The 27,450-nt window shown below is 40.7% G+C and overlaps 2 protein-coding genes across 19 annotated transcripts in view; one reads left to right on the plus strand and one right to left on the minus strand.

The window, feature by feature from the left end:
* The window catches only part of WASHC5 (WASH complex subunit 5), a 67,509-nt gene extending 46,048 nt beyond the window's left edge, over nucleotides 1–21,461 (minus strand). The window contains exons 1-10 of one of the 3 annotated variants that reach the window (XM_054657483.2): nucleotides 21,256–21,423; nucleotides 20,645–21,038; nucleotides 13,345–13,654; nucleotides 12,746–12,891; nucleotides 12,016–12,100; nucleotides 11,294–11,394; nucleotides 8,383–8,575; nucleotides 5,990–6,142; nucleotides 4,662–4,775; nucleotides 2,817–2,988 (exon numbers count right to left, since the gene is read on the minus strand). In XM_054657483.2, coding sequence (XP_054513458.1) covers nucleotides 2,817–2,988; nucleotides 4,662–4,775; nucleotides 5,990–6,142; nucleotides 8,383–8,575; nucleotides 11,294–11,394; nucleotides 12,016–12,100; nucleotides 12,746–12,891; nucleotides 13,345–13,530 — 1,150 coding nt within the window. In that variant the 5' untranslated portion in view covers nucleotides 13,531–13,654; nucleotides 20,645–21,038; nucleotides 21,256–21,423. Of the gene's footprint in view, nucleotides 1–2,816; nucleotides 2,989–4,661; nucleotides 4,776–5,989; nucleotides 6,143–8,382; nucleotides 8,576–11,293; nucleotides 11,395–12,015; nucleotides 12,101–12,745; nucleotides 12,892–13,344; nucleotides 13,655–20,644; nucleotides 21,039–21,255 lie in introns of all 3 variants that reach the window. The other 2 variants (XM_519952.8, XM_009455903.5) reach the window with 2 other exon arrangements.
* Nucleotides 21,462–21,465: 4 nt separating this feature from the next.
* NSMCE2 (NSE2 (MMS21) homolog, SMC5-SMC6 complex SUMO ligase) overlaps nucleotides 21,466–27,450 on the plus strand; it is a 274,405-nt gene continuing 268,420 nt past the window's right edge. For 5 of the 16 annotated variants that reach the window (XM_024345273.3, XM_001152705.8, XM_016959853.4 and 2 more), the window contains exon 1: nucleotides 21,466–21,600. The gene's annotated coding sequence lies outside the window, so the exon portion shown is untranslated. Of the gene's footprint in view, nucleotides 21,601–24,086; nucleotides 24,153–27,450 lie in introns of all 16 variants that reach the window. The other 11 variants (XM_063816567.1, XM_016959850.4, XM_003951342.5 and 8 more) reach the window with 9 other exon arrangements.

The raw sequence follows: 27,450 nt of genomic DNA on the forward strand, positions 1-27,450 counted from the left end.
ATGACCCCGTGCAATCAGGTCAGACAACTGCCAGGCACAAACGTGAAAGACAAATGTGGCTGAAGATAAAACCACAGACCTCTGGCAAGCCAAGGTTGTCCCTGGCATGGGTGCGAATTCAGGAGACTACTGGCTTTCCGAACATAGACAGGGCCATCAGGCAGAGTCACACAGAAGATGAAGATGAGGCTGAGTCACTAGAAAACCCCAGTTGGTTTTATGACAGGATAAAGTGAGGGCTTGAGTTGTTTATACGATTGTGAATGCAAGACTTTTGGTAAAGAAGATTAAAAGCTGAGTCAATGTAGTAAAATCCTCAAATTAGAACTGGAGTTTATGTAAAAAATAAACTCAACTAATTAAAAACAGATTCAGGGATTAAAAACTTCAGCCATCGTGTTCATACTGTGGGTAAATTGTAAATGGATACAGGCCAACAAGCAAGATGATGAAACAAACTGGAAAGCAGCTCTCAGGATAAAGGTTTAAGAAGCTGGAGAGAAGGCTGAGGGGAAACTCCACACATTTTCAAAGACACGAAGGATGAGGAAGTCCAACTGCTGTTTTCACTGTGGACCACCCATAGGAAGTGGAAGCAGACGGTAGCTAGAGGGACTGTGAAGTCATCTTGGCTGGAAGAGCTGTGAGACAGGGGCTACCATGTTACAAAGGAAGGCTACAGAGAAATCTTGTGTGCACAGTTTTTTAAAGAGACACAGTCTTATCTGGACGAACAAAGAAGTGCTGCACACAGTGCCTGTCTCAGAGTTGGTCCTCAAGGAAAGTTTGTTGAGTGAAAAACAAAAAGCAGAGGGCTTCACAGGCCTGCTGAATGACACACCTCTTAGGGGTAGGGGTATACAGTCCTGGATGAGGGAATGCATTGGTTAATTAGTGTTGATCCAGCATTTACTAAGAATAAGAAACTGTGCCAGCCCTGAACAAGCTCAGAGATGTTAATTCAACTTACTTATTTTTCTACCATTAAACCAGAGGTTGAAGCGTTTCTCACAATCTGAACTTGATGGTCAAACTGTGTGAACAGAAGGTCTCGGAGGAGACCATGACTCATAAAAAGTTAAGATCCAGTCTACCTTAAATAAGCACTCTGGTCCAGCCAGGTCATCAACTCAGTGGGCCCATATGTTTTTCTGTACTTTCAAAATCGTATCACTTATTCCATCATTTCTGTAGTCTAGAATTTCTTCTGCTTTTTGCTTCAAAACCTCATCACACGCCTGGTTGGCTCCTGATTCCTGTATGGGGTTTCCTGACCTCCTCTGCTCCCCTATCCCAAGCAATGTTTCCCTCTCTACTCTGAACTCAAATCACACCAACTGTCTGTTTGACACACCTGGTGTCTGTTTACTGCCTTGGACCTTGAATTAGTTTCCCACTGCTGCTCTAACAATTACCACAAACTCAGTGGCTTAAAACAACACAAATTTATTCTCTCACCATCCCAGAAGTGACAAATCTGAGATGGGTCTCACTGGGCTAAAATCAAGGTGATGGCTGCGCTGGGCTCCTTCTGGACATTCTAGGGGAAAAGTCTGTTTTCTTGTTTTCAGCAGCTAAAGGCTGCCTGTATTCCTTGGCTTGTGGCCCCCTCCATCTTTAAAGCCAGCAATGGCCAGTCAAGTTTTTGTCACAATGCTATCTCTCTGGTTCTGACACTTCTACTTCCCTCTTCCTGATTTAAGGACCCCTATATTTACAGGCTGGGCATGGTGGCTCAGACCTATAATCCTAGCACTTCGGGAGGCTGAGGTGGGCAGACTGCTTGGGCTCAGGAGTTTGAGACCACCCTGGCCAACACAGTGAAACACTGTCTCTACAAAAAAATACAAAAAACTTAGCCAGGCATGATGGCACACACCTGGGGTCCCAGCTGCTTGCGGGGATTGCGGAAGTTGTATCGCTTGAGCCCAGGAGGTCTGAGTGAGCTGAGATTGTGCCACTGCACTCAAACCTGGGGAACTTGAGATCCTGTCTTAAAAAAAAAAAAAAAAAAGTGGGTGGGGGGGGCGGGCTCTTATTTTATTATTCTTTTTTGAGACGTGGTCTTGCTCTGTCACTTAGGCTGCAGTGCAGTAGCATGATCTTGGCTCACTGCAGCTGCAACCTCCCAGGCTCAAGTGATCTTCCCACCTCAGCCTCCCCAGTAGCTGGGACTACAGGTGTGTGCCACCATGCCCAGCTAATTTTTTTACTTTTTGTAGAGATGGGATCTCACTGTGTTACCCAGGCTGGTTCTGAACTCCTGGGCTCAAGCTCTCCTCCTGCCTTGGCCTCCCAAAGTGATGGGATTACAAGTATGAGCCACCACACACAGCAAGGACCCTCATGATTACACTGAGTCCACTGGGATAATCCAGAAACATCTCCTTAAAGGTCAGCTAATAGGCAACCTCAATCCCCCTTTTTCATGTAATATATCTACCGGTTCAGGGACTAGGGCATGAACATCTCTGGGTGTGGGCTGGAAGGCATTATTCTGCCTACCACAGATCTGCAGTTCTATTTTTTCATATGTCTACATTTGATCTCCCCATTCTGATCAGTGACAAGCTCCTTGAACATAAGAGCTAAACATCCTCTTACTCCCTAGCACCTAACAGTATCTGACAGGGGAGAGCTTTTCAGGTATGCTAGTGGCCTATCCAAGTTGACAAAAAATGAGTAACTTTAAAAAGCAACTTGATTCTCATCCAAGGCCTCTCTCCCTGCTAAACCACTCTGCATCGTGAAGTAGGTCCTGATTCTGAGAGTCTTTATGTGGAGCAATATAAACGGCCACCCCTTTTGTGCATTACCTGAGTCTGCTGTATGAAGCATCAGCCATCGGATGGCAACATTGCAGTCTCTCAGGCAGTTCAGAAGCTTTGGGATATTGTCCAGAACCATCTCCTCCCTTAAATAACCTTCTTTTAGAAATTGCTGCACTTGAGCATGCACTCTTTCACTGACAGTAGCATATCTGCTTGCCTTGACAAATAAGAAACCTGAATTACATTTAAAAAGTCATTTATCTTGAAAATAAATCACATTCAAATGAATTCACTGACAAATAGTAACATTTCTATATAGGATGAATGGCATATGGATTACAGTTATAGGGCTCGAAGATAACATTTCTATAAGATGAATGACATATGGACTACAGTTATAGGGCTCAAACTTTAACATTTTTATATAATTTCTGTACAAGATGAATGACATATGGACTACAGTTATAGGGCTCAAACATTAACATTTTTATGTAATTTCTATATAAGATGAATGACATATGGACTATAGTTCTAGGGCTCAAAGATAACATTTCTATATAAGATGAATAACATATGGACTATACTTATTGGGCTCAAAGACAACTGGCTTATTGAACATATTTGAAAAAAGCACTGGACTTAGAATTCTGAGACTACATCCTAGTTCTGGCTGTGATTAAACTTTGGTGTGACTTGGGGCTTAACCCCTGTGTATTGGTTTCTTCAAATTTCAAACGGAGACTTGGACCAGGTGGTTCCTCAGAACTCTTCTATTATTAACTTAGATGAAAAAGAAAATAAAGACAGAAGTTCAATTGCTTGTTCTTGCTAATACTGTTGACAAAGAAGGCAGAACAGAGCAGAAACACTTAAAATATAAGACTTCTTCTACAGGCTTATGAAAGCTTAGCAAAAAATACACCTTAGTATATCAAAAATGAATTTCCAAACAAGCTTTTTGGAAAATTTGGTCATTCTGCTTTACTTAAAGTAAGTCAAATGTTAAACATCATTAACCTCGTCAAGTTAGTTGAAATCTATGGTATCAAGAAACCTCTTAAAAATGTCACAAATGAGAAAATGCAATTTTAGAGAGGGATTTTAGCAATGAAAAATTAATGATCTGATGTTGCTAAGTATAAAAGTGCCACTTTCTCTAATATATTTCTAGGAGATGTGCCAACATTGAAATTATTTTGTGCATTATTTATGGAATTCAATTTACTTGAATAAAACATGATGAAGTTTTTTGAGTCAATATTGTTTTATCCACACAGGAAACTCAGTAACTGAGCCAGGATGAGGAACATAACCATTTAGAAATATCAAGTATGCTCCCCAAGATTTTATCTTTATTCCTCTACTTACTTGGATGTTCCCTTCTGCCTTGTGTAAGAACAAAAGAGATAGAATATAACCGTTTAAACTTTAAGATGAATGTCTTGAGTCTTGTTGCTTATTTAGCACAACACAAATGATAAATTTAAATTACAGTGACAGGACATATTATCCATATTCAGTTATCATCTTCATCATTCATCCTACTTATAAAAACATATTAATTCCAGCTATTGGTACAACCAACTCTGGCCATGAGAATATAGTCTTTAAGCAAAAGTAAACTAAGTCATTTGGGGCATATGCCATGCTTCTTTGTCTTAGGGTACTGACTCTTCCTTAGGATCCTAATCTTCAATTTACATATACCATATAACAAAACCTACAATTACCTATCTTATTCTAACCTATAAAATTCACCTTTTATTAATCATTGCATTAAATTATCTAAGTGATTATCTTCCAAATTCCTTGGGAAATCTACTTAGCTTATTTGTTACTTCATAAACTAGGCCTGCAGTTATCAGAGAATGTCCCCAGATTAGAACCTACCTGTTCTCTGACATTTGAAAGGTCCAGGGTATTATTTAAAGCAGTTTTTGCAGCTTTGTAAGGTTCCCAAGCATCTACTAGATTAACTGTGATCCCCATGTAAATACTAATTACCTGAAAGAGGAGACATTCAGTATTTGTTAAATTCCTACTCACTTCAAGGCAAAGGGTTGAATACTAAAGTTATAGAAGGCAATACCCACTCCATGTTTAAATTCCATTCCAATGAAAAACCAAGATTTTCCAAATATATAGGTAAGTGTTCCTGATTGTTAATTCATGTTAATAGGTATAAAGATCTCTTTACACCTATTAATGTTGCTTTTTGAAATTCTCTATTGTGTAATATTAATGTTTTCTCACCAGTTGTTTTATTGGTTGGCAATTGCCTGGGATATCTTTTTTAAAATCCCTTCATTTTCACTGTGCTAGGGTATTTTTTCAGGTGTGTATCTTACGCGTTTCATGTAATTGGATTTTGGTCTTTCTTAATAATAAATATGTCTTTAATTATAGTATCATGGTCAAAACTTCTTTATTAAACTTAGGAACATGAAGCCACACTATCAGTGTTTTCCTCTTGGCTGCTCAACTCTGAGCTCACTAATATGATTCACAGTTGGCCAGGAACCACCACTTCCTAATGTAGGCTGTTCTCATACTACCAATAAATTGAAGGCCCCTCATAACGATAGTTTATGTGATTCAATAGCCGATATAGAAGCAGAACAAAATCTGCTACCTGCGAATATAATCCAACTCCCTGCATTTTGTTAAAGCCTCTTTGTTTTCATATATTTCATTTCATATATATTATGAAGCAAACTTTATTCCTATAAGAATATTTTTAAATGAAACAATGCTTACAAAGGTACAAGCATATCCTTGCAATAATATAAACTTTAGTAACCCCATTACAGTTAGCTTATAGGTAAAACTTTATTATTAAAGTGAAATTCCTATTCACAAAGTGACAAATTAGATGAATTTGGCTATCTTAGATTCAGAAAATGGAAAAGAATAAATAAATTCTTACACAACTTAGTTGTAATCTCAGTAGCTAAAGCAAGAGACATTTTAATAAATGATTTAATCTTGAGAGTATCCATTTTAGAAAAAGACTAGTGGGTTCTTCAGGAAGTTTTACTGACTCATTTATTCCTTTATGTTATAATTATAAAATTCTCAATACAGTTAGAGCAAGTTTACCTAAGTGATGTTATGTCCCATTATTTACAACATTACAACCTCTGGGTTAAAGGCCAAAAGAATGGGAAGTTAGTTCTCTAACACATTTACTGTAGAGGAAAAAAATTAGCAATACTTGCCCAATTATCTGGAAAGTATTTATCCACTATCTCTCTCATTTTTGCTTGATGGGTGTGAAGGATGGAAGGCTCAAAGTAGAGAATCACGTACAGCATGGCAGCTTGGTTTGCCAGGGCTGTGCTGCGATGCTCCGGCAAAGGATATGCTGAGACCTGCAATGTCAAGACGACACCCCAAGAAAGCTGTTGGCAACATTTGCACGTAGACATGCTCAAATTGAACTCTCTGGTTGTAAGACACATCAGTTTCTCCAAAGCCCATCACCTTTCAGGATCCTGGACACTGGAAGCCCTTCTCAGACTGTACCATTGCTTGCCAAGGTCTTCCTTCTTATTCCTAACCCCATAATATTCTCTTCTTCCAGCCCTTGACTGCTGCAATTCTAAGTCTTTTCTTAAAAAAAAAAAAAAAAAAAAAAAGTCCTATTCCTGTGTCTCCCACCACTTCTCCATTTTTGTATCTTTCCCGTTGGAGACAACCCTTAGAACTGACAGGCTCCACTCACTGTTGCTATTTTCTCACTTTCTGTTTATTATTCAACTCACTGAAATTCGACCTCCATCATCATCCCAGTGGAATTCCCTAAGGTCGCTCATGACCTCACAACCATCCAATTCAATGGCTTCTTTTTAAGACTCTCACTTAAATTCTCTGAGGAATGAAATCTCTCCTCTGGTTTCCTAGATACCACTCTCTCTTCTCAATCTCCTTTGCTGAGTCCTCGTCTTCTGCCTTTTAAATGTTCGTGTTCCCCAGGAGTTCATCCCCTCATGTACTAGAAATCTTTGGATGCACAAAGCACATATCACCTTGAGCTACCACAAGCAAAAAGGAGAGAAATTGTTATAAGGGCAGACATAGCCACGTCACATGAAACCTGCAGGCAGGAATGTGGCCAGGCCACAGGAAGCGGCTGGGGCTGGGAACCGGAATGCCTTCGCTCTTTCTCCCCTTGATGTGTCGGCCCACCTTTTCTCTCCCTCCAGGCTAGTCGCCATATACATGGCAGAATGAGGCTGCCCACAAACTCCCAATTTTGCATGTTGTGGATAAACTCCAATCCAGAAACTGTTTCTCAGGCCCAATTCCAAATTACCTGGAGACAGAATCTGATCCATCAGCCATGACCAGGGATGGGGGAGGTGCAGGACAGAGAGTGGGGTGGACACACAGCACAATCACAGCTTAACCCTTGTGCTAATAAAGATCATGGGGCAAGGAGGAAATGGAAGCACATTGCCTTCAGAAGGACGTGGAAGGAGAGGCAATCAGGAATGAGATGCTCTGAATTCACACAGACCAAATTCAAGTTATGGTTCTGCTACTTAGTAACAGGAATTTAAGGAAATTATTTAAGCTCTCCAAGTCTTATTTTTCTCAACAGCAACATGGGGGATAATGCCATCTACTTTACAGGGCTATTGTGAGGAACAGAGAAAATGGTATGGGAACAAAACCTCCTTTGTGGCTGGTTTGGACTGAATTCTCAATGAATGGCAACAATTATTATGGAGACCTGGCATCTGTGGGTAGCTTCTGATTTTGAATTGTCTTAAAACAACAACAACAACAACAACAACAAAAACCCTCTTATTTATACTTAACATATTCACACAAAAAACTAACAAGCTACCTAAAGAACTGCAGAGATCAGGTTCATTCTGTGATAAATGATATCCACAGTTATCACAGGCCTCTTTACTCCCTAATTATAATTTTTACAAATATTTAAATATATAACATCTAAAATTATGTTTTCTTCAGAAGAATGAAGTCAAATGGTAATTTTATTTGGCGTTTTTTAAAAGGAAGTGACTACTACACATACTGGCAAGGGGAGTGGGACGATTTTCAAATGCTGCATGATCTTCACAGCCTTGGTCAGGCTGCCTCCTTTCCTGGCACTCCTCTTATCTTCCTTTTGTCACCTGTTGTGACCTTGCTGCCACTGCTGCATGCTCTAGTGGCACCCTGTGCTTACCCTAAGATAACACCCATCTTGCTTTACTATAATCCTGTCATCTGCCTTTCCTAAGCTACAAGCTCAGTAGGGGCAGGGACATGGCCTGTCTTCTTCGGTGATGGGTCCCCAGCATCGCGCATGTGAATGGGCACGTATCACACACTCAACAACCATTTCTTGAATGAATGACTAAAAGAATGCATCTTCTTCCCAATAGCTCAAATTCCATGTTCTCCCTGAAATATATGATTCTGGCAAAATTAATAACCCTCTTTCCTTTATCATCCTGGGGTGTAGCTCAAAAGGTTTTAAAAGGTTCTACCTGCTTTTACTCTTTTGGGAAAGAAGGAAGGAAAGGAGTAATTAAAGAGGGAAGTGAAATCAGTCTGTTAAACTGTCTTAATAGGTCGTAATAGATTTAATTCCCACCTGGTTGTAAATATCATCAGATCTCAGTCGACCAATGACCATACTGATGAAGGATTCGTTGATAGGCACTCTCTGGAAATAGCTCTCGGGATAGTTGGATGGTCTTTTGGCACCTGGTTGGCTAGAATAACCTGTACTTCGAAGCAGCTTACAAATATCGTCCATATTTGAATCAGCAGAAGATCGAGCAGCACTGAGTCATATTCACAATGGGAAACAAAGACCCAAAACACAGATATTAGAAACTGAAAAGTCCAATAAAGTAGAAGAATTCCATTCTACTTTGACTCAATACAGTTTCAGATATGATCACAGGTCCATCTATCCCCTCAATATATCCTCAAGATTCAAAATTATGTGTATATATATGTGTGTGTGTATATACATTTTTTTTTGAGATGGAGCCTCGCTATGTATGTATATATAACCTTTTTTTTTTTTTTTTTTTTTTGAGATGGTGTCTTGCTCTGTCACCCAGGCTGGAGTGCAGTGGCGTGATCTCAGGTCACTGCAACCTCTGCCTCCAGGTTCAAGCAATTCTCCTGCCTCAGCCTCCCGAGTAACTGGGACTACAGGCATTCGCCACCGTGCCTGGCTAATTTTTGTATTTTAGTAGAGATGGGGTTTCACCATGTTGGCCCAGGCTGGTCTTAAATGCCTGACCTCAACTGATCCACCCACCTTGTCCTCCCAAAGTGCTGGGATTACAGGTGTGAGCCACTGTGCCCGGCCTCAAAATTATATTTTTGAAAGCCTGTTTAGAAGATGGGTATTCATACTATGTAAAGGTCCATAATCCCTTTTCCAAAATCCTTAGGACTGGATTTGTTTCGGAATATAGCATTTTTCAAATAGTAAGAGTCATATGGCATATAGATCATACACAATACAACACTCCAGCAGGGTCTGAATTGGCATCTCATGATCAACATAAGTGAATAATTCTGGAGGAAAATTTATAAATATTTACAAAAGTGAGATAAGTGAAGACTATATATAGCCTCACACCTATTCCAGGCAAGTTTTGACTCCAAATGATTTCAGGTTAGATCAGGTTTTGCTGCCAAATGAATTACTATGTATATGTACATGTGTGTTGTGTGTGTACTCGTGTATATATATTTTTTCAGAGCTCTTTGGATTTGAAAATTGTGGGTAAAGAATGTGAACCTGACATTTTACAAATTAAAAAATAATTTAAAAATATTATGTCAATTTAAAGTAAAATATATTTAACTTTTTTCTTGGCAAGCTGTTCCTTCTACAGAGATCTAATAAACAGGTCTGTGATTTTTCCGGGTGGAATAGTAAGCTCTGAAAGAAATGAACTAGATTCAAAGAATCTTAGACTTGGATATGACCTGCTATTTGCTGTAAGGATCTCTTTTGCCACGACTGTGACTTGGAAGTGTTCAGTGTCACTTCAATAATAAATGCTCACATTCTAATGAATTAGCTGTTGTACCAAAGGGGACAAAGCCATATTTTCAAAACTGGGCTTGATAAGCCAATATTTTTTTCTTCTTCTTTACACTGTGTATAGTTTTTGTTTTTCCAGGTACTCTCAGAAATATAGGAAAGGCCATTCAAATCTCATTTTTAAAAACATGGATGTTAAAACAGCTTGGTCAAACTGACATGAATGAACACTGCTAGAACACTCCCTTCACACGCTGATACAGCTGAAAAGAAAAGGCTAGTTGAGAAGCCTAAGACTAATTTGCTGCTGAGGACACAGTAGTACCTGGTATTGCCGAAAGTATAATGTCCCCAAAGAACCCCCTTCTCCTTGTCTACTTTGTCCTAATTTTTAAGTTTGAAAATGTTAATTCTACTCTTTACATCTTTAGCTCAAGCTCCTGACTCCTCCTTCTTGACAGTTTCTTCTCTGAATCTTGATTATCTCCGACATTGACCTGGTATTCCATTTTTAGCTCATTCAACCAATTGAAAACCTGTGCGTTAGACACTAAAATTAAAAAGTTGGTTAAGGTGGCTCCTGTTTTCAAGACCTTACTTCCTCAAGAATCACAGTTCTGTATAGATAAACACAACAAATGATTTGTGGATATGTGCTGTTGCTTGATTTGTTTTTGTTTCTATGTAAACATGGGAGAGAATTCACTTTCAACCTGACTCTGAATGACAACTTTTCAAAGTCATCAAACTGAAAATGACAACAGAAAGCACACTCATTTCCTTATATCTGCCAAGGAGTAATATTTGAAAACTTAACAAAAGCAAAAATGACCTTCATTAGATTTCTAAGATTCTTTGAAATTTAGCCTCAAGGTAAAGAAAGTTCACAATTCAGACTCCTTTTTAAAATTGGAGTTATCATTAGGGACAGCATAATCCATACTTCTAATAATCTATAATATATAGAATATTTGATATGTAATACATAGATTATATAATTTATAATCATTATGAAATATAATATGTAATTGTTATATTCCTACAATATGCTCACAAGACATAAGAATCTTACATTTTTTTTTTTTTTTGAGACATAGTCTCGCTCTGTCACCCAGGATGGAGCGTAGTGGCATGATCTTTGCTCACTGCAACCTTCACCTCCCGAGTTCAGGCGATTCTCCTGCCTCAGCCTCCTGAGTACCTGGAATTACAGGCGCCCACCACCGTGCCTGGCTAATTTTTGTAGTTTTAGTAGAGACAGGGTTTCACCATGTTGGCCAGGCTGGTATCGAACTCCTGACCTCAGATGATCTGCCTGCCTTGGCCTCCCAAAAGTGTTGGGATTACAGGCGTTGCCACTGTGCCCGGCTGAATCGTATACTTTCTTATCTATTCTTGGATTACTGCTGTTCACAGTATAAGGAATACGGGGACATACACTGCATTTTACCGACAGCAGCGTTTCGGAAGTGTAGTCCCAGCCCAGGAATACCTGTATCGGTAGTAAGAAACCAGCATCCTCTCTCTGACTTCTCCTTCAATCTTTTGGTCAATGACCAGTAGCATAACTCCATATAAGTACAGTGCTTCACACTAAGAAGAGAAGAGGACAAAAGCCAAAATCACTAGATTATACATTCTTAGGGAGTAAAGTCGGTAATCATGAAAAATATTGCTTTGCTCACACTTCTTCAAAAAGTTTTAGATTTTAAGGAAAAGGTAGGTTTCCTCCAAGGAGCTCTTACCTTCTTGCAGAATGGGCCTTGAAAAGTTTATGTGAAACAGATTTTAATTCATAGTGATAATTTTTCAGTTGACCTATTTTGGCTATGTTGCTTGGGACACCAAAATAGCAACCCAATATTGTGTATACCTCTTCATCATAAAATCATTCACTTATTCAATCAGCATTTCTTAAATGGTTAGTATGTACTAGGTATCAGGACAGATGGCTGGGATGCAAAAAGTAAAGAAGACAGAATTCTTACACCGAGGAGGCTCATAACTTCCACATAACTTTTAACTGTTTTAAATTCTGTTCAAAGTCTATGTTCTAAACTCAGATATGGACCTGCCAGTTAGAAGATAATTAAAAGCTCATTTCGCTTCTCTTTAAAGAATGGTATTTCGTATATATTTGTGACTTAAAAGAAAAAAAAGTGATACTATGTTTGATATTCTTGAATTTCATTTTAAATAATCACTATTACTTACTAGAAGTTGTTTTCCATCTTCATTGAGAAGCACAGTTTCTAAGGTTTGCTGAATATAAACCCCTTCATTGAGATCATCTAGATATCTAGAAATAAAACCACAGAGCAAGTTATTAATTTATAATAGAAACTGTAACATCTTTAAGGAAGGAAAGATTTTTAAAAGATAAGGCAGGATGCCAGGCATTCTGGCCTTCCACTAGTTCATGGTCCTTCATGCTCTTAAGAATACAGTCTTATAAACTGATTTAGGGCCACAGTTTGATATTTATGGCTGTTCCAAGTAAAAGAAATATTCCCTAGTCCTGATTTGTGAATTACAAGTATCTAGGAGTAAAGGCAGAAGAACATGGAATATCTAGTTTAAAAGTTAATGAGTAATGAATTCTTAAGAAGTGTATTAAGAGACAGAAAGTTAATGATAAAGATAAGTTCTTTTTCCCACTTTTCACATATAATACACTAGGATATGATAATAAATAACAGGATTGAAAACTGTATGACTTAGTTAAACTAAGTTTATTATGACACCTCATAAGAGCAGGACATTGTAGTAAAACTTCAAAATTCTTAAGATGACCAGTGCCACAGGTAGGAAAAGACAACTATATACAGTATAAACTAAATTAGGAAATTTTGTAGTAACTCAGAGAGATTTACACGTTGCTATGTGTCCTTTTCCCTCTCCACTATTTACTACCAGAATAAGCTATTCCTACATAGATCAATACCTGTTTAAGTCTACAATATATTTATGTACACTTTGAAATGCTAAATAAAATCTGGTCACAATTTCTATGTTGTTTTCACGAAATTCTTCATCTAAATCCTGTAGCTCTGGCTTAGCATCCAGTTTGCTTTCCCATAATTCCGGACCCTAAGAAAAAAAAACACATGTGAAATGTCAATAAAAGCATACTTGTTGGTGACAATTTCTAAATAGTCTTTTAAAAATTTGTTCTTATGTTATTAGACATCCCAAACTTAAAGCAGAGCAACAGAAAGTAGTGAAGATAATAGAAGCCTAGATATAAAATCCCTTTGAGAGAAATGATTTGAATTGGACCCAAGATTAGCATGCTTTTAAGTATGGGGCCCTTCAATGTGAAATATCAAAGTTATCTTTTAAAAATACAATTATATTGTGTTAGGGCTTTGACATAATACTTTCAACTTATTTTCAAGTTAGTAGCTAATATTAAGTTTAGTCCAAAAGCTCTTCTCTTTAGCTTTTTCCATAATTACTTAACCTTACAGAGTGTCATGGTTCCCAGAGAAAACACGCTTTTGTAGAAAAGACAACAATAAAAATGCTATAGAGGAAGATTACCTTAAAATAGCTGAAATCAAATATGATATCTCCATATTTCTGTTGATCAGCTCTGTCTTTTAACCTGAACACAGCAGGAATAAACTCAGAGAGTCTCAAAAGTTCAGCAATGATGGCATTACCACAGGAAACAATCCTTAGGATTGCTTGGCCACAGAGGTTGTTCTCGGCTAGAAAGTCCAACATTGTGAGGCGGACCGACTACTCTGTGCCTGGACACTGGGGATGATTAACTGGCCTCAGAGCTGGTGTCTGTATATTATTAGATGAAACCAGGTGTGCAGAGAGATTGGCTCCTCCATTAAAGAACCTGTATCCCCAAAAAAAGTGTGAAAATCTCAATTTGTTTAAGGAAGCACATGTGTACACATAAGAAACACATTTTTCTCCCAAACTCGCTAAAAAAATTTTAAGAAATAATGAGTTCCTTTATAGGGGAAAGGGTGTTTATCTGTCACTCTTCATATTTTCCATGTGGAGGGACTTTGCTAGATTAACACTCTTGGCCTCTTCTTCAACATGTTAGTCACTTCTCTTGAGAAAAAGATATGATACAGCTCATCTCTGAGCTAGGGAGAAGGAACCACTGGGCATGTGTGGTTCCAATGTACCCTGATTATACAAGCTATCTCCTACTATTCGATATATTAGCAAATAATTTCAAACACTATAAAGAGAGCTCAGAGACAAATCCCTGTACATCATTTTGAGGCATTTGTCCAATTATTTCCCAGAAATGGAACTGCAAGCTTAAGGTAAGAACATGTCCAAGATTCCTTTTAAAATTACAGATGCTAGGTTCTACAAAATTCTGTGAAGATGATTTATAAATACTAAATCAAACTGGTCCAAAAGTCTCATAAAATTCAGCACTTAGGTGTCTAGCACTGTTAGCAGAATCCATTACTTGCTTCTCTTGTATTCCAATGCACGCTCTGAGGATGGTTAGATCACTTAGCATACTGAATATTATCGTTGCTTACAGCTCATTCTGAAAGTTCTTGAAGGCAAGGATTGATCTTTACCCAACCACTCCTTGCTGAATACCTCTTTGCCAGGCTGGATATGAAGATGTTTAAACAACTCACCTTCTAGTCCAGTGGTTCTCAAGCCTGGCTGCTTAAGGGAATCACCTAGCATCTTAGAGTTTCTGGTAAGTAGGTGAGAGGTAGTCCTAAGCATCTCTGTTTTTAAGAATCTCTCCGGATGATTCTGATGTGAAGCCAGGATCATTAAAAGAGTAGAGAATGACTGGTCTTATAGAAAACTGCAGCAGGCAAACAGGAAATTAACAATATTTATCTTTGTGCCCTTTGTGCTGAACTCATTCCTTGGCACCGACAAGTATAAGGAGTGCATAAATAATACTAGGGTTACAAGAGGTGATGTCTGTCCTCTCTAGCTGCCTGCTATACTGCTGGAGATAAGCCCTGAAGAAAAAAAATCAGAGAACTGAAGTGCTTCAGTGTGTCTTTACAATAAAGAAATAAGAAGTGTAACATACATTTAATTGTCAGTGTGGAGCATTTATTAGGTGTTCTGTTGGGAAAGGTATTCTTATACTGGATGATCTTTAGTAAAGTGACATCTAGGAATTCGGGGCTAGAGAAAGAAACCTAGCATCTAAAAAGAATGACCTATTTCAGTATGTAACACTTAAAAACTTTTCCATGGTAAATGACTTAGAAGATGGATTTGAAATCCAAAGGGCAGACACAGGGTTGATTTCTAAAACATGCAAAGGGATCTCACAAGCTGTCAAAGAGAGAACAGGGAGAGAAGGGGAGGCAGAAGCCAAGTAACAAGGAAAAGGGAAAAAAAGATGTCACTAGGAATGAAAACCAACCAACCAACAAAACATACATGTGATGTTTTCCTGTACACATAAGTCTTTGAGCATGTCACTACCCAGGTTGTGCCTTCTAAGCATCTTCTGTAACACAGAGACTCTCGATAAAACCGCTTCCTGACCCATCCCTTTCCTTCCCACTAGCTTCCTCCTACAGCCAGTGCAGATAGCAGGGGTGAGCAGATGGTAGAAGGCGAAGGGCAACTGGAGAAGGAAGCAAGAAAGACACAAATGAAATAACTCCTCGGACTTGATGAGGTTTCAGAAAGTTCTTGAAGCAGGTAATTTGTCTTATTACGCTACTCCTTCTTAAATTCCCCTCTGCCCACAGACTTGAGTACCCCTTCTTGTTCAGGCCTGTGTGCCTTCCCCTGCAACAATCATTTTTCTTAGTTCTAGGGGCTTGGAAAGCAATCTGATTATAATAATGTGGTAACTGGTTTCCAAAGATGGCTCCCAATAATTCCTTGCCATGAAGTCAGCCCATACAGCACCTTAAGTGAAGGGCTGAACCTTATTTTCCCTCTCAATGAGTCTGGATTGCATTTTATTAGTTTGCTGGGCTGCCGTAACAAAGCACCACAGAGAGGGTGACTTAAACAACCAAATTTATTTTGTCACAATTCTGGAGGCAAGAAGTTCAAGATCAAGGTGTTGGTAGGACTGTTTTCTTCTCAGGCTTCTCTCACTGGCTTGTAGCCAGCTATTTTCCTCCTGTGTCTTCACATGGCCACCCCATTGCTCATTTCTTTTTATAAAGATGGGAGTCTCACTATGTAGCCCAGGGGAGTCTCAAACTCCTGGGCTCAAGCAATCCTCCCATCTCAGCCTCCCAAAGTGCTGAGATTACAGGCATGAGCTACCAAGCCTGGCCCTCCTTTGTAAATTTCTGTGTCCAAATTTCCTCTTCGTACAAAGATACCAGTCATATTGGATTAGGGCCTATCCTAGTGGCTTCATTTTAACATAATCACCTCCTTAAAAATCCTGTCTCCAAATATAGTCACATTCTGAGGTACTGAGTGTTAGGAATTCAACATATAAATTTTGGGGGGACCCAACTCAGCTCATAACAGCTTGTGTCTTCCTTCCTTCAACCCAAAGAATACTGTAGAATTAACTCTCTACCAATTCCAGGCTTAAGCCTTGAGAAGGCCTGGCAGTATCTCCTTTTGCTCTCTTTGGGTGTCCGAAGCTGCCATGTAAGATGTCTGGGTATCTTGCTAGAGAGATCACAGGAGTTACAAAGAGGAAAGACCACGCTGAGAGGGAAAAGTCCTGACACAGAAGAGAATGAAGAAAGCCAGCAGACAGCAGAAACTGAAGCGCCGACGTGTGACTTGGGTTGACCTGGTCCACTCAGCCCCCAGCTCTTTAAGTCTTCCTAGCTGAAGTGCTAGACATATAAGGGATGAGGCTATTCGGCTTCTGCAGCCAGCCAAGCCCTCTGTGCCTTTTCCCAATTCCTAACCCACAGGATGATGATAAATTTTTAAAATATTGTATTGTTTTGGGCAGATAAGTCTTGGGGTAGTTTGCCATAGTGCTGAGATTCAGTTTTGAGGACTAACAGTACAAGTTGTCAATTTAAACAGCATGCTGATGCTGTTATTGTGATATTTCATTTTCTATAATGCTGTGCAATATAGTCATTGCTTTTGTATAATAATGTCCATGTAGCTATTTCTGTATTGTACTACTGCATTTTCCTCCAATCCCCATCTTTTCAGTTCTCTGCTTCCGCTGATTATTACAATTTCCTTACAGGAATTGTGCCATTTGTCTTATCTTTGGAAAAAGAGAGCTATGTCCTAAAAACCACTAGAAGTCGGTGAGGGAACAACAAGTAGGTGAGGGAACAATCTTTAGAAATGTTTTTAGGCCTGGCAACGGTGGCTCACACCTGTAATCCTAGTACTTTAGAAGGCCAAGGTAGGAGGAATGCTTGAGCTCAAGAGTTCAAGACCGGTCTGGGCAACAATAGCAACACCTTGTCTCTACTAAAAATCAAAAGAATATCAGTCAGGTATGGTGGTGCAAGCCTGTAGTCCCAGTGACAAGGGAGGCTGAGGTGGGAGGATTGCTTGAGCCCTGGAGGTTGAGGCTGCAGTGAGCCATGATCGCGCCACTGCACTCTTGCCTGGGTGACAATGAGACCCTCTCTCAAAAAAAAAAAAAAAAAAGTTTTCTCACATGTCAAGTATAGGAGATTCTTGCTATTAAGAATAGTTCATATCTGAAAAATGCTAGAGTGATTACAAAATACAGAAAAATGTTTCATAAAAAGGAGAAGAAAAAGTTTTGATTACAAATGTATCTTGAAATTTGTGAAAATGAGCTTTATATATTAGGCTGTGATAAGTGCCGTGAAGAAAAAGCATAATAAAGGATAGGGCATATGCTAGTTTCCATAGAGCACCTCGGGCAGAAGTCAGAAGGAAATGAGAGAGCAAGCAGTATGGATATCTGGGTATGGTCAGCAGCTTTCTAAAGTGGTCCCTAATGATCTCTGCCTCCTGGTATTCATGTTCTATGTAGGTTCCTTCCCTTGAGTGTAAGCTGACTTACTGACTCCCTCCTAAAGAGGAGAATAGGGCCAGGTGTGGTAGCTCACTCCTGTAATTCCAGCACTTTGAGAGGCTGAGGCACATGGATCACCTGATGTTAGGAGTTCGAGACCAGCCTGGCCAAATGGTGAAACCCTGGCTCTACTAAAAATACAAAAATTAGCCAGGCGTGGTGGCAAAAAACTGTAATCCCAGCTACTCGGGAGGCTGAAGCAGGAGAATTGCTTAAACCCAGGAGGTGGAGGTTGCAGTGAACTGAGATCGCACCACTGCACTCCAGCCTAGGTGACAGAGTGAGACTTCATCTCAAAAAAAAAAAAGGGGGGGGGGGAAGGAAATAGGATAGAAATGAAAGATACAGTGCACTTCTGAGATTAGATTTCAAAAAGACTAACTTCTGGCTTGGGCACCCTCTGTAGCTTGCTAGTCCAGGGGAAGCAACATATCATGGTGTGAGAGAGCCCTGGGGAGAAGCCCATATGACAAGGAACTGAGGCTTGCCAAAAACCACCTGAGTGAACTTGAAAGTAGATCCCTTATAATACCAGTCCAGCCTTCAGATAAGACCATAGCTCCTTGTTCCCAGCCTGACTGCAATGTTCTAAAAGCCCCAGAGCCAAAGGCAGCCAGCTATGCCCTACCCTCCTGACCATAGATACTATAAAGCTTATTGTCTTAAGCCACTGGGTCTGGCATAGTTTATTATGCAGCAATAGATAATGATCCTAATAATGGCATCCCAAGCAGAGGTTACAAGTAAGTGCAAAGGCCCCAGGGCAGGAATGTGCTAGATGGCTAGCAAGGTGGCTAAAGTGGCTGGGGCAGAGTCAGCTAGGGGCGGAAACAGAAGAAGTAGACTGGATTGGATCTGAGAGCCAAGAAGCCACTACAGCTGTCTAGAACTCCCATGAAGGTACCCTCTAATACGCATTAAGGCATACATTATTAACAAGTTCTTTTAGTTTCCTCTGTGATACTTGCTTGTTAAACCACACTGATCTCTAACAGGCTGAATTTCAGATAATTTCATTTCATTTTCTGCATGGATATGGTCTGGCTTGGGAAAGCAGAGAGGGAAAGGGGAAATAATGTACAGTGGGCAAAACAGTCACATACTAAAGCCCTCTGAAGACCACCAAACTAACCCAGAAGGTCTAAGTAGGATGAAACTTTACACCAGGAGTGTCCAATCTTTTGGCTTCCCTGGGCAATATTGGAAGAAGAATTGTCTTGAGCCACACATAAAATACACTCACACCAAAAATAGCTGATGACCTTAAAAAAAAATCGCAAAAAAATCTCATAATGTTTTAAGCAAGTTTACAAATTTGTATTGGGGTACATTCAAAGCCATTCTGGGCCGCATGTGGCCTGCAGGCCTCAGGCTACACAAGCTTGCTCTAGACTCATGAAGAGGAAGACAAGCTAAGATTAACAGGTCCAATGGCTATCCGATTTTGGATACCATGACAGGGCAACAATGTGGCCCTGGGAAAAACATCTTAAAGCAAAGCAAACATTACTTGCCCTTTACTCTACTCTCTCCCAACATACAGAAGGACAGACAGACTCAGCACCTGCATGCACACATTCGGGGAAGCTTCAGTCTGGGATAATGACAGAGATCAAGACTTTCGTGTGTCAATCTCTTGTTTTAATCCTTAGTCCCTTACTCAAGAATTACGCTGTAGACAACTTTAAAAGAATGTGAGAAGGATAATAATAACCAAATATGTTCGGCAATAGTAAAACAAATATTATGGGTCTTTATTACCTAGGTAAATCACCTTTCTAAAATTCTATATATAAACTTTATATTAAATTTTTAATGCAAAAGCATATGAGTTATATTTAATATACTTTTACTGAAATGAACTCACTGCTTGTAATCTGTTTTGCCCCATGAAGGGCACTTGTGTTTTCTATTTCTAATAATGCAAGCATCTCCTGCTAAGTTTTTGAAGATGGAAAAAGTTAAAACAAGATTAACTGAAAGAAGGAAATCACTTAGTTACATTTTATGTACTAGACCTCCTAATCTGGACTAGTTATATTTTCCAGGTAACAAATGGAATTTCCATAATTTGTACAAATATAATTTGGCTAGAGTATTTGGTAAATAGCCCCCTCGTTGCCTGAAGGACTAGTCCTGAAGAACAGAATCTAAGAACCATCATTAAAAATGCCTAATCAAGTTGCAGCTAAGAGGTAGGTGGATGGCTTTACAAAGTGTTAGACTCAGTTAAGTCTCAAAAAACCACTTTAGAATTAGGTCCAAATAAACACTGTAGAAGAAGCTATGTTAAATTATCCTTTCAGAGGTTCTTTTGGTGCTAGGGATTAAGAACACTTGAAGATCAGTTTTCTCAATACAGGCTACACTATTATTGGCATGAAATCCAGAGATCCCACTATATTTTCTTATTTTCTTTTACAAGTGCCGGTAACTTCATTTTTAACAATTTGGCGTGGAACTGTGATTTTCAGTTTAGGAAGTAATCCTAATCAAAAGACATGCTTTCAAGAATAAGGCATGACATCCTTACACCAATTACCCTGAGTACAGAATAATATTTCTTAAGGATATCGAATTATCGTGGACAAACAGTTTACCCTCTTCAGAGGACAAAAGAAGGCAGGTCTATTTTTAGCCTTTCGCAAAACCTCAGTTCCATAAAGGAAGCACTGGTCTCCACAAATCCATTATCACAAACAAAATATAACGGTTGCTGATCAAGATAAATGCAAGCTGCATATATTTTCCAGAAAAGTTCTGAAATGAGGCTGAACCTGAAATCCTGGGAAAGGCAGGTGAAGGACAATTAGAGAAGGTGTCCCTTGTAGTGCACAAAGACAGTACAACTTCTCCCTCACTACCCCTCACCTGTGTTTGAGGGAGCTCCATGCGCTTGCAATCAGGAGACCCAGTTTTATGGCTCTGTGACTTTTTTTCTTTTTCCTGTCCGATCATAATCCTGATTCCGATCCCAGGAATCAGGGCCCTGGGAACTTTTTTTTTTCCCCCAAATGCAAAGGATTTTGACATCAGTATGTCACAGGTGAAGGCATTAAGGCGCAGCGAGCAGCAATGACTTGCCCAAACTCACAGCCCATGGCATAACTAGAATGCAAATCCAGGTCTGTCAGCCTGTAAAAGTCCTCACTACTAGCCTTTCAGATTTCTCAAAAGCAAAGAGAAATAACGACGACATCCATACAGCAGTGTTCCCGGAAACTTGGAAGGATGAGATTCGGACCAAGCAGCTGAACGGTGCTTCCTAAAGCGAGGAAGGGGTGTGCAAAATGATTTCCCCCTAAGCGGAGACGAAGAGCTGGATTACAGCCCCCGCCCCAGAAAGCCCCTAAGCCCTCCATCCCGAGTCCCCCATCCAGGCTGCACGCGACTCTGCAGACCTCCCCGTGGCCAGCGCGGCCCAGCGGGGAGGGGAAGGGGGCCATGCAAAAATGGAGCGCGCTCACCCCATCCCCACTCACCTGTCAGCCGGGCCGCGCCAGCGGCGCACGCGCAGGGCCGGAGGTCGCGCGCGGAGCCGGCACCCAGTTTCCACCCCTCCCTCACGGCGGCGGTTCTCTTCTATCCGCAGTCCCGGACCTGGAGCGGGTCAGACCCCGACTTCCGCCCCTGACTCCCCAGGCGGTCACATGACCGAAGCGGCTGGGAGCAGGGAGGGGCATCATGTGACCACTCGCCGGCGACGGCTGATGACGCAAGAGCCCGCTCTCACTTTTCAGCGGCAGGCGAAGGGGGCTGAGGAAAGGAGGTGGGTCTAGGTAGGGGAAGTTGGGGTGCCACCAGACGGAGACAGCTTGGACAACCAGGTAGGGAAGAAGCGGGGGACGGCAATGGGGAGGGTGGCAGGAGTTTCGCCACCCTCAGACACACTCCACGGGGACTCCGAGCCGGGGGTCCGTCTACCCGGATTATGGTTGTGGAACTTTTCACGCCACGGTAGTGAGTCTGGGACAGTTTACCCTCCTGTCCGAGACGCCATCTCTCCATCCTTTAGCCTCAAGTGTGTAGGGGCAAGATTACGAATTTTTGATCCAAATAGATTTTGTTTGAACTGACTTTAAAAGTAAGGCCACGGGAAGGTCGTTTGAATAAACTCTCTGGACCTCAATTTCCTCTTCACTTATGTAGATTGCAGTGAGAATTAGCGATAAGGAGAATGAAGTGCCGGGACACCAGTTTATGGCATTCTGTAGGTGACCGAGAAATGATGATGTCTGTTGTTATTTTTGTAACTGGCCAAATCTTTATTGGTCCCCTATTTTGTGTGAGGAATTGCTTTATATGCAATAGAATATGTCAGGGTTCTAGTTTAAGGAGCTGTCAGTTTAAAGAAGCTGCAGACATGTGAGCAAATAGTTGTGATGAGTTTCATAATAGGAGTGTGTTGTGTACACGTGCATGTGATAGGGATAATGGTAGCATGAGGGAGGGAAAAGCAATTGTATGAGAAGGATTCAGAGAGAAGGGATTATCCTTGCATGTTGAAAAAGGAGAGGCAGCTCTGGCTGACTTGTACAAGGCTCCCATGGATTTAAAGGAAGTCAACATATTGTCTATAAATAACATGCAGAGAAAAAACTCAGGAAATGCACAACTTGTTCTAAACTTTCTTGGAGATCATAGGTACCGGGAAGAAAAGATCAGCGTTATTACCTGGGGAGGGATCCAAGAGAGATTGATTTAAACCAGTTATTCTCAACTGATGCACTATTGACATTTTAGGCCAGATAATTTTTTGCTGTGGGGTCAGGGTGAGGGCTGTCCTGTGTTTTGTAGGATGCTTAAGAGCATCCCTGGCCTCTGCCCACTAGATGCCAACCACAGAGTCTACAGATACTGCTAAATGTCCCTTGGGAGAGGGGTAAAATCCTTCTTGGTTGAGAACCACTTAAACCAAGCCATGAAAGATGGTATCTTAGTCAATGTGGGCTTCTGTAACGGAAATGCCATAAACTAGGTAGCTTATGAACAGCAGAAATTTATTTCTCACAGTTCCGGGGCCTGTTTCCTGGTTCATAGGTGGCTTCTTGCTGTGTCCTCACATGGTGGAATGGCAAAGCAGCTATCTGGAGCATCTTTTAAAAGGGCACTAATCTTATTCATGAAAGTGGGCCTCATCACCTCCCAAGAGGCCCCACCTCCTAATACCATCACCTTGGAAGTTAGGATTTCAACATATACATTTTGGGTGACACAAACATTCAGACTTTAGCATATGGGTAAGATGTGGGCAGATAGAAAACTGAAGAGAGGCCCTGGCACAGTGGCTTATGGCTGTAATCCCAGCACTTTGGGAGGCCAAGGCAGGCGGATCACTTGAGGTCGGGTGTTTGAGACCAGCCTGGTCAACATAGCGAAACCCTGTCTCTACTAAAAATACAATAAATAAATAAATAAGTAAATAAATAACATAATTGGTGTGTCCTGGCACACACCTGTAATCCCAGCTACTCGGGAGGCTGAGGCAGGAGAATCCCTTGAACCCAGGAAGCAGAGGTTGAGGTGAGCCGAGATCATGCCACTGCACTCCAGTTTGGGCGACAGAGCGAAACTCTGTCTCAAAAAATAAATAAATAAATAGAAAACTGAAGAGAAGGTTTTCTCATGGTGGGAGCAGGATGAACAAAAGTCCTCTTTTTCCTTTTTGGTGACAGCGTCTCACTCTTATCGTCCAGGCTAGAATGCAGTAGCATGATCATAGCTCACTGCAGCCTTGGACTCCTGGACCCAAGGAGTCCTCCCACCTCAGCCTTCCAAGGGTCTAGGACAATAGGTGCAAGCCACTATGTCTGTGTAAGTTTAAATTTTTTTTTTTTTGTAGAGATGGGGTCTTGCTGTGTTGCCCAGGCTGGTCTTAAACTCCTGGCCTCAAGCAATCTTCCTGCCTTGCCCTTTCAAAGTGCTGGGTTTATAGGCATGAGCCACCACACCCAGCCTGAACAAAGTCTGGAGCTGAGATTAAGAATATTGGGTATGAAGGGGAGAAGGAAACAGGAGAGCTATGAATCTGAATCAGTTAATTTATTCATTTATTGACTATTTTCAGAGCACTTGCTGTTTGTGAAGCACTGCTAACATCTTGCAAGATACTCACTAACAAAGTGGAGTGACTATAATTATAATTATATCAAAGAAGGTGCTGTTAGAGTCAGAGAAAAGAGTTGTCTTTGACTTGTACTTAGCTGTATTTATTGGGAGAAATTGAGAAAAGTATGTCTGTTCCATCTTTCTGCACCATCCATTGCCTTTGCTTTTCAATTCAATCTCAGTCTTAATCTTTTCCCTACTCCAGAATTACAGAAGAGCATGATCGTGTTTTCCTTGGTCCTCTGCAAAAGTGAAGTTTCACTAAAGTAATGTGAGTTTTGCATTCAAACAAATAGTGACAGCTACTGTTTGGTAGATACTTTCCATTTATACTGGATTGCATTAATCTTCATAGATATTGTGTCTTTGTTCAAGCTACCATAACAAAATACCATAGACTGGGTGGCTTAAACAACAGAAATTTATTTCTTACAGTTCTGGAGGCCAGAAGTTCAAGGTGAGGTTGCCAGCATAGTTGGATTCTGGTGAGGACTTTCTTCTTGGCTTGTAGATGGCTGCCCTTTTTATGTGTCTTCACATGGTAGGGAGAGAGAGAGAGCAGTCCCTGGCATCTCTTCCTTTTCTTTTCTTTTCTCTTTTTTTTGAGAAAAGAGGGTCTCGCTCTGTTGCCCAGGCTGGAGTGCAGTGGCGTGATCATGGCTTACTGCAGCCTCAACCTCCCGGCTCAAGCGATCCTACCACATCTCCTCCTGAGGAGCTGGGGCTGCAGGCCTGCACCACCACATCCAGCTAATTTTTTATTTTCGGTAAAGACAGAGTCTCACTTTGTTGCCTGGGCTGGTCTCGAACTCCTGGGCTCAAGCCAACCTCCCACATTGGCCTCCCAAAGTGCTGGGATTATAGGCATGAGCCACCTTTCCAGCCAGGTTTTAGATAATCAGTACACATGTACCTAGTGCCTATCATATTGGACAGTGCAGATTATAGAATGTTTTCATCACAGAAAGTTCTATTGGACAATGCTGCTCTAGACAATTTAGACTTACATTAGAATCAAGACTGAGTAGAAAACAGAATACTTCTGCTGATCATGGTGTCTCATGCCTATAATCCCAGCACTTGGGAGGCCGAGTTGGGAGGATCACTTGAGCTCAGGAGTTTGAGACCAGCTTGGACAACACAGGGAGATGGTCGTCTCTACTAAAAATTAAAAAAGAAAAATTGGCCAAGTGTGGTGGCGCATGCCTGTGGTCCCAGCTACTTGGGAGGCTAATGTGGGAGAATCACATGAGCCTGGGAGGTTGAGGCTGTAGCGAGCATGATCATGTCACTGCACTCCAGCCTGGGTGACAGAACAAGACCCTGTCTCAAAAACAAAAAGAAAACTGAGGCCAGGTGCAGTGGCTCACGCCTGTAATCCTAGCACTTTGGGAGGCCAAGGCCGGTGGATCACTTGAGGTCAGGAGTTTGAGACCAGCCTGGCAAACATAGTGAAACCCCGTCTCTACTAAAAATACAAAAATTAGCCTGGCATGTAGCTCCCAGCTACTGGGGAGGCTGAGGCAAGAGAATTGCATGAACCTGGGAGGCGTAGGTTGCAGTGAGCCAAGGTAGTGCCACTGCACTCCAGCCTGAGGGACAAGAGCAAAACTCCATCTCAAAAAAAAAAAAAAAAAAGAAAAGAAAATTGAATACTTGAATTATATCATTTGGTCCTTGCAGGTTTGTGTTTTTTGATTAATACTTAGTACTGTAACAGATAAACCCCACAAGTCTAAATGGCTTTGCCCAGTTGAAGTTTCTTTCATGCATGGAGCCTGATAGGTGAATAGTTTTCCTCCAAGCAGTGATGTAGGGCCTTGAGCTCCTTCCATGCAGTAATTCTCTATCATCAGTGTATAGCTTTACTAAGGTCCCTGTGCTTGCCTGCATCAAGCTATCAAATGGGAAAGTGTGGCTTTTTGCAGATTAGGCCTGGAAATGGCTCACATTTCATTGCCTTGGGTGCAGTCATAGGCCACAGCTAACTTCAAGGAAGGCTGGAAAATGTGGAGCATATATAGGCATGTAACTGGGTTGAAGAGGAAATGGTTTTGGTGGGCACCTATCCAGTATCTGTCACAAGTGTTTTGTCCTTACCTGCCCTGAGAAATAGTCTCAAGAAACAGTCCTAGAAGTTTGCTATTGCATTTACTATAAGGATATTTTTGAGGATTATTTTTTTCAGTGTAACTCATTATCTCATATATGACGATCCATACTTGCCTTGATTGCCATGGAAAGCTTTATTTTTTCTTGAGTTTCTAGTGTTCTTTGTTTTTTTTTTATGGAGAAAATAACTGTCACTTTTTGTTTTGATTGTCAGGAAGCTCACTACCAAATGTGTATTACTAGTACTGTGTGGAATCCTTTTTTTTTTTTTCATATGGAGTCTCTTTGTGATCTCAGCTCACTGCAACTGCTGCCTCCAGGATTCAAGCGATTCTCCTGCCTCAGCCTCCCGAGTAGCTGGGACTGCAGGTGTGCACCACCATGGCCAGCTAATTTTTGTATTTTCAGTAGGGATGGGGCTTCACCATGTTGGCTGGGCTGGTCTTGAACTCCTGACCTCGAGTGATCGACTGCCTTGGCCTCCCAAAGTGCTGGGATTACAAGCGGGAGCCACCACGCCTGGCCCCCTGTGTAGAATCCTAAAGTGTGCGTGACTCCATTATAACTTTCTCATATGCTTGGTTTGCCCGTAAATTTCTGTTTTTTGATCCTGGTTTTTCTGAATTTATATTTTTCCATCTTTTTGTGTATGTTTGTATTTATATTGTGTAAAATGTCTCAACTTGTTTGGTATAATACAGTGAGATTGTAAACAAGCAGTCTCTTTCAATGCAAATGTTTGAAGATCATCATTGGCTTTTATTCCTGTTTATATTTTTTCTTTTTTGATGTGGAACTGTAAAGTCCCAGAAAAGAACACAACAAGAACCCTTGTTTCATCACCCAGATTTTAACATCTTTAACATTTTGCCATATTTGTTTCAGGTCTTGATTTTTAAGGTAAAGGTTTGAAAATACATAGAGCTCAAATTTCCATGATGACCCCTAGACCCAACTGGAGTGATTCTTTATCCTGTACTTAAGGATGTCTACACTATATTCCCAAAGAATGAAATCCAGTTATCTTCCCATTCCTTTGTACCTGTATGCCAGGCAAAGGGAACTCATCTCATCGTTTACTACCTTATGATCTTTTTTCATCTCATTGCTTCCTTCATCTGAACAGCTCTCCCTGATAATTTAGACCTTTCCAAATCCGGAGTACCTTTTATGGTCCAGCTTAAGTGCCTTCATTTCCGTGAAGCCTACGTCTCCCCTGTTGTGCCTATAATCCTTTCCTTTCTTGAACATCGTAGCGTAGTGGGTTTGTGTAATCGCTTTCTTTTTTCAACTTCATAGTACTTGGTTCATTCTTTTAATATGGAACTTGTTCTCTGCCAAGCCTGTTTTGAGGGGTTGTGGCAGAAAGGAGTTATGTTTATTCTGGAATATCAAATAGTTAAGGTTATATGAAATGTATGATTTAAGTCTTGGTGAAAAGTAGAATCTCTGATTTG

The sequence above is a fragment of the Pan troglodytes genome, chromosome 7 (assembly GCF_028858775.2).
Source record: "Pan troglodytes isolate AG18354 chromosome 7, NHGRI_mPanTro3-v2.0_pri, whole genome shotgun sequence".
NCBI classification, from domain to species: domain Eukaryota; kingdom Metazoa; phylum Chordata; class Mammalia; order Primates; family Hominidae; genus Pan; species Pan troglodytes.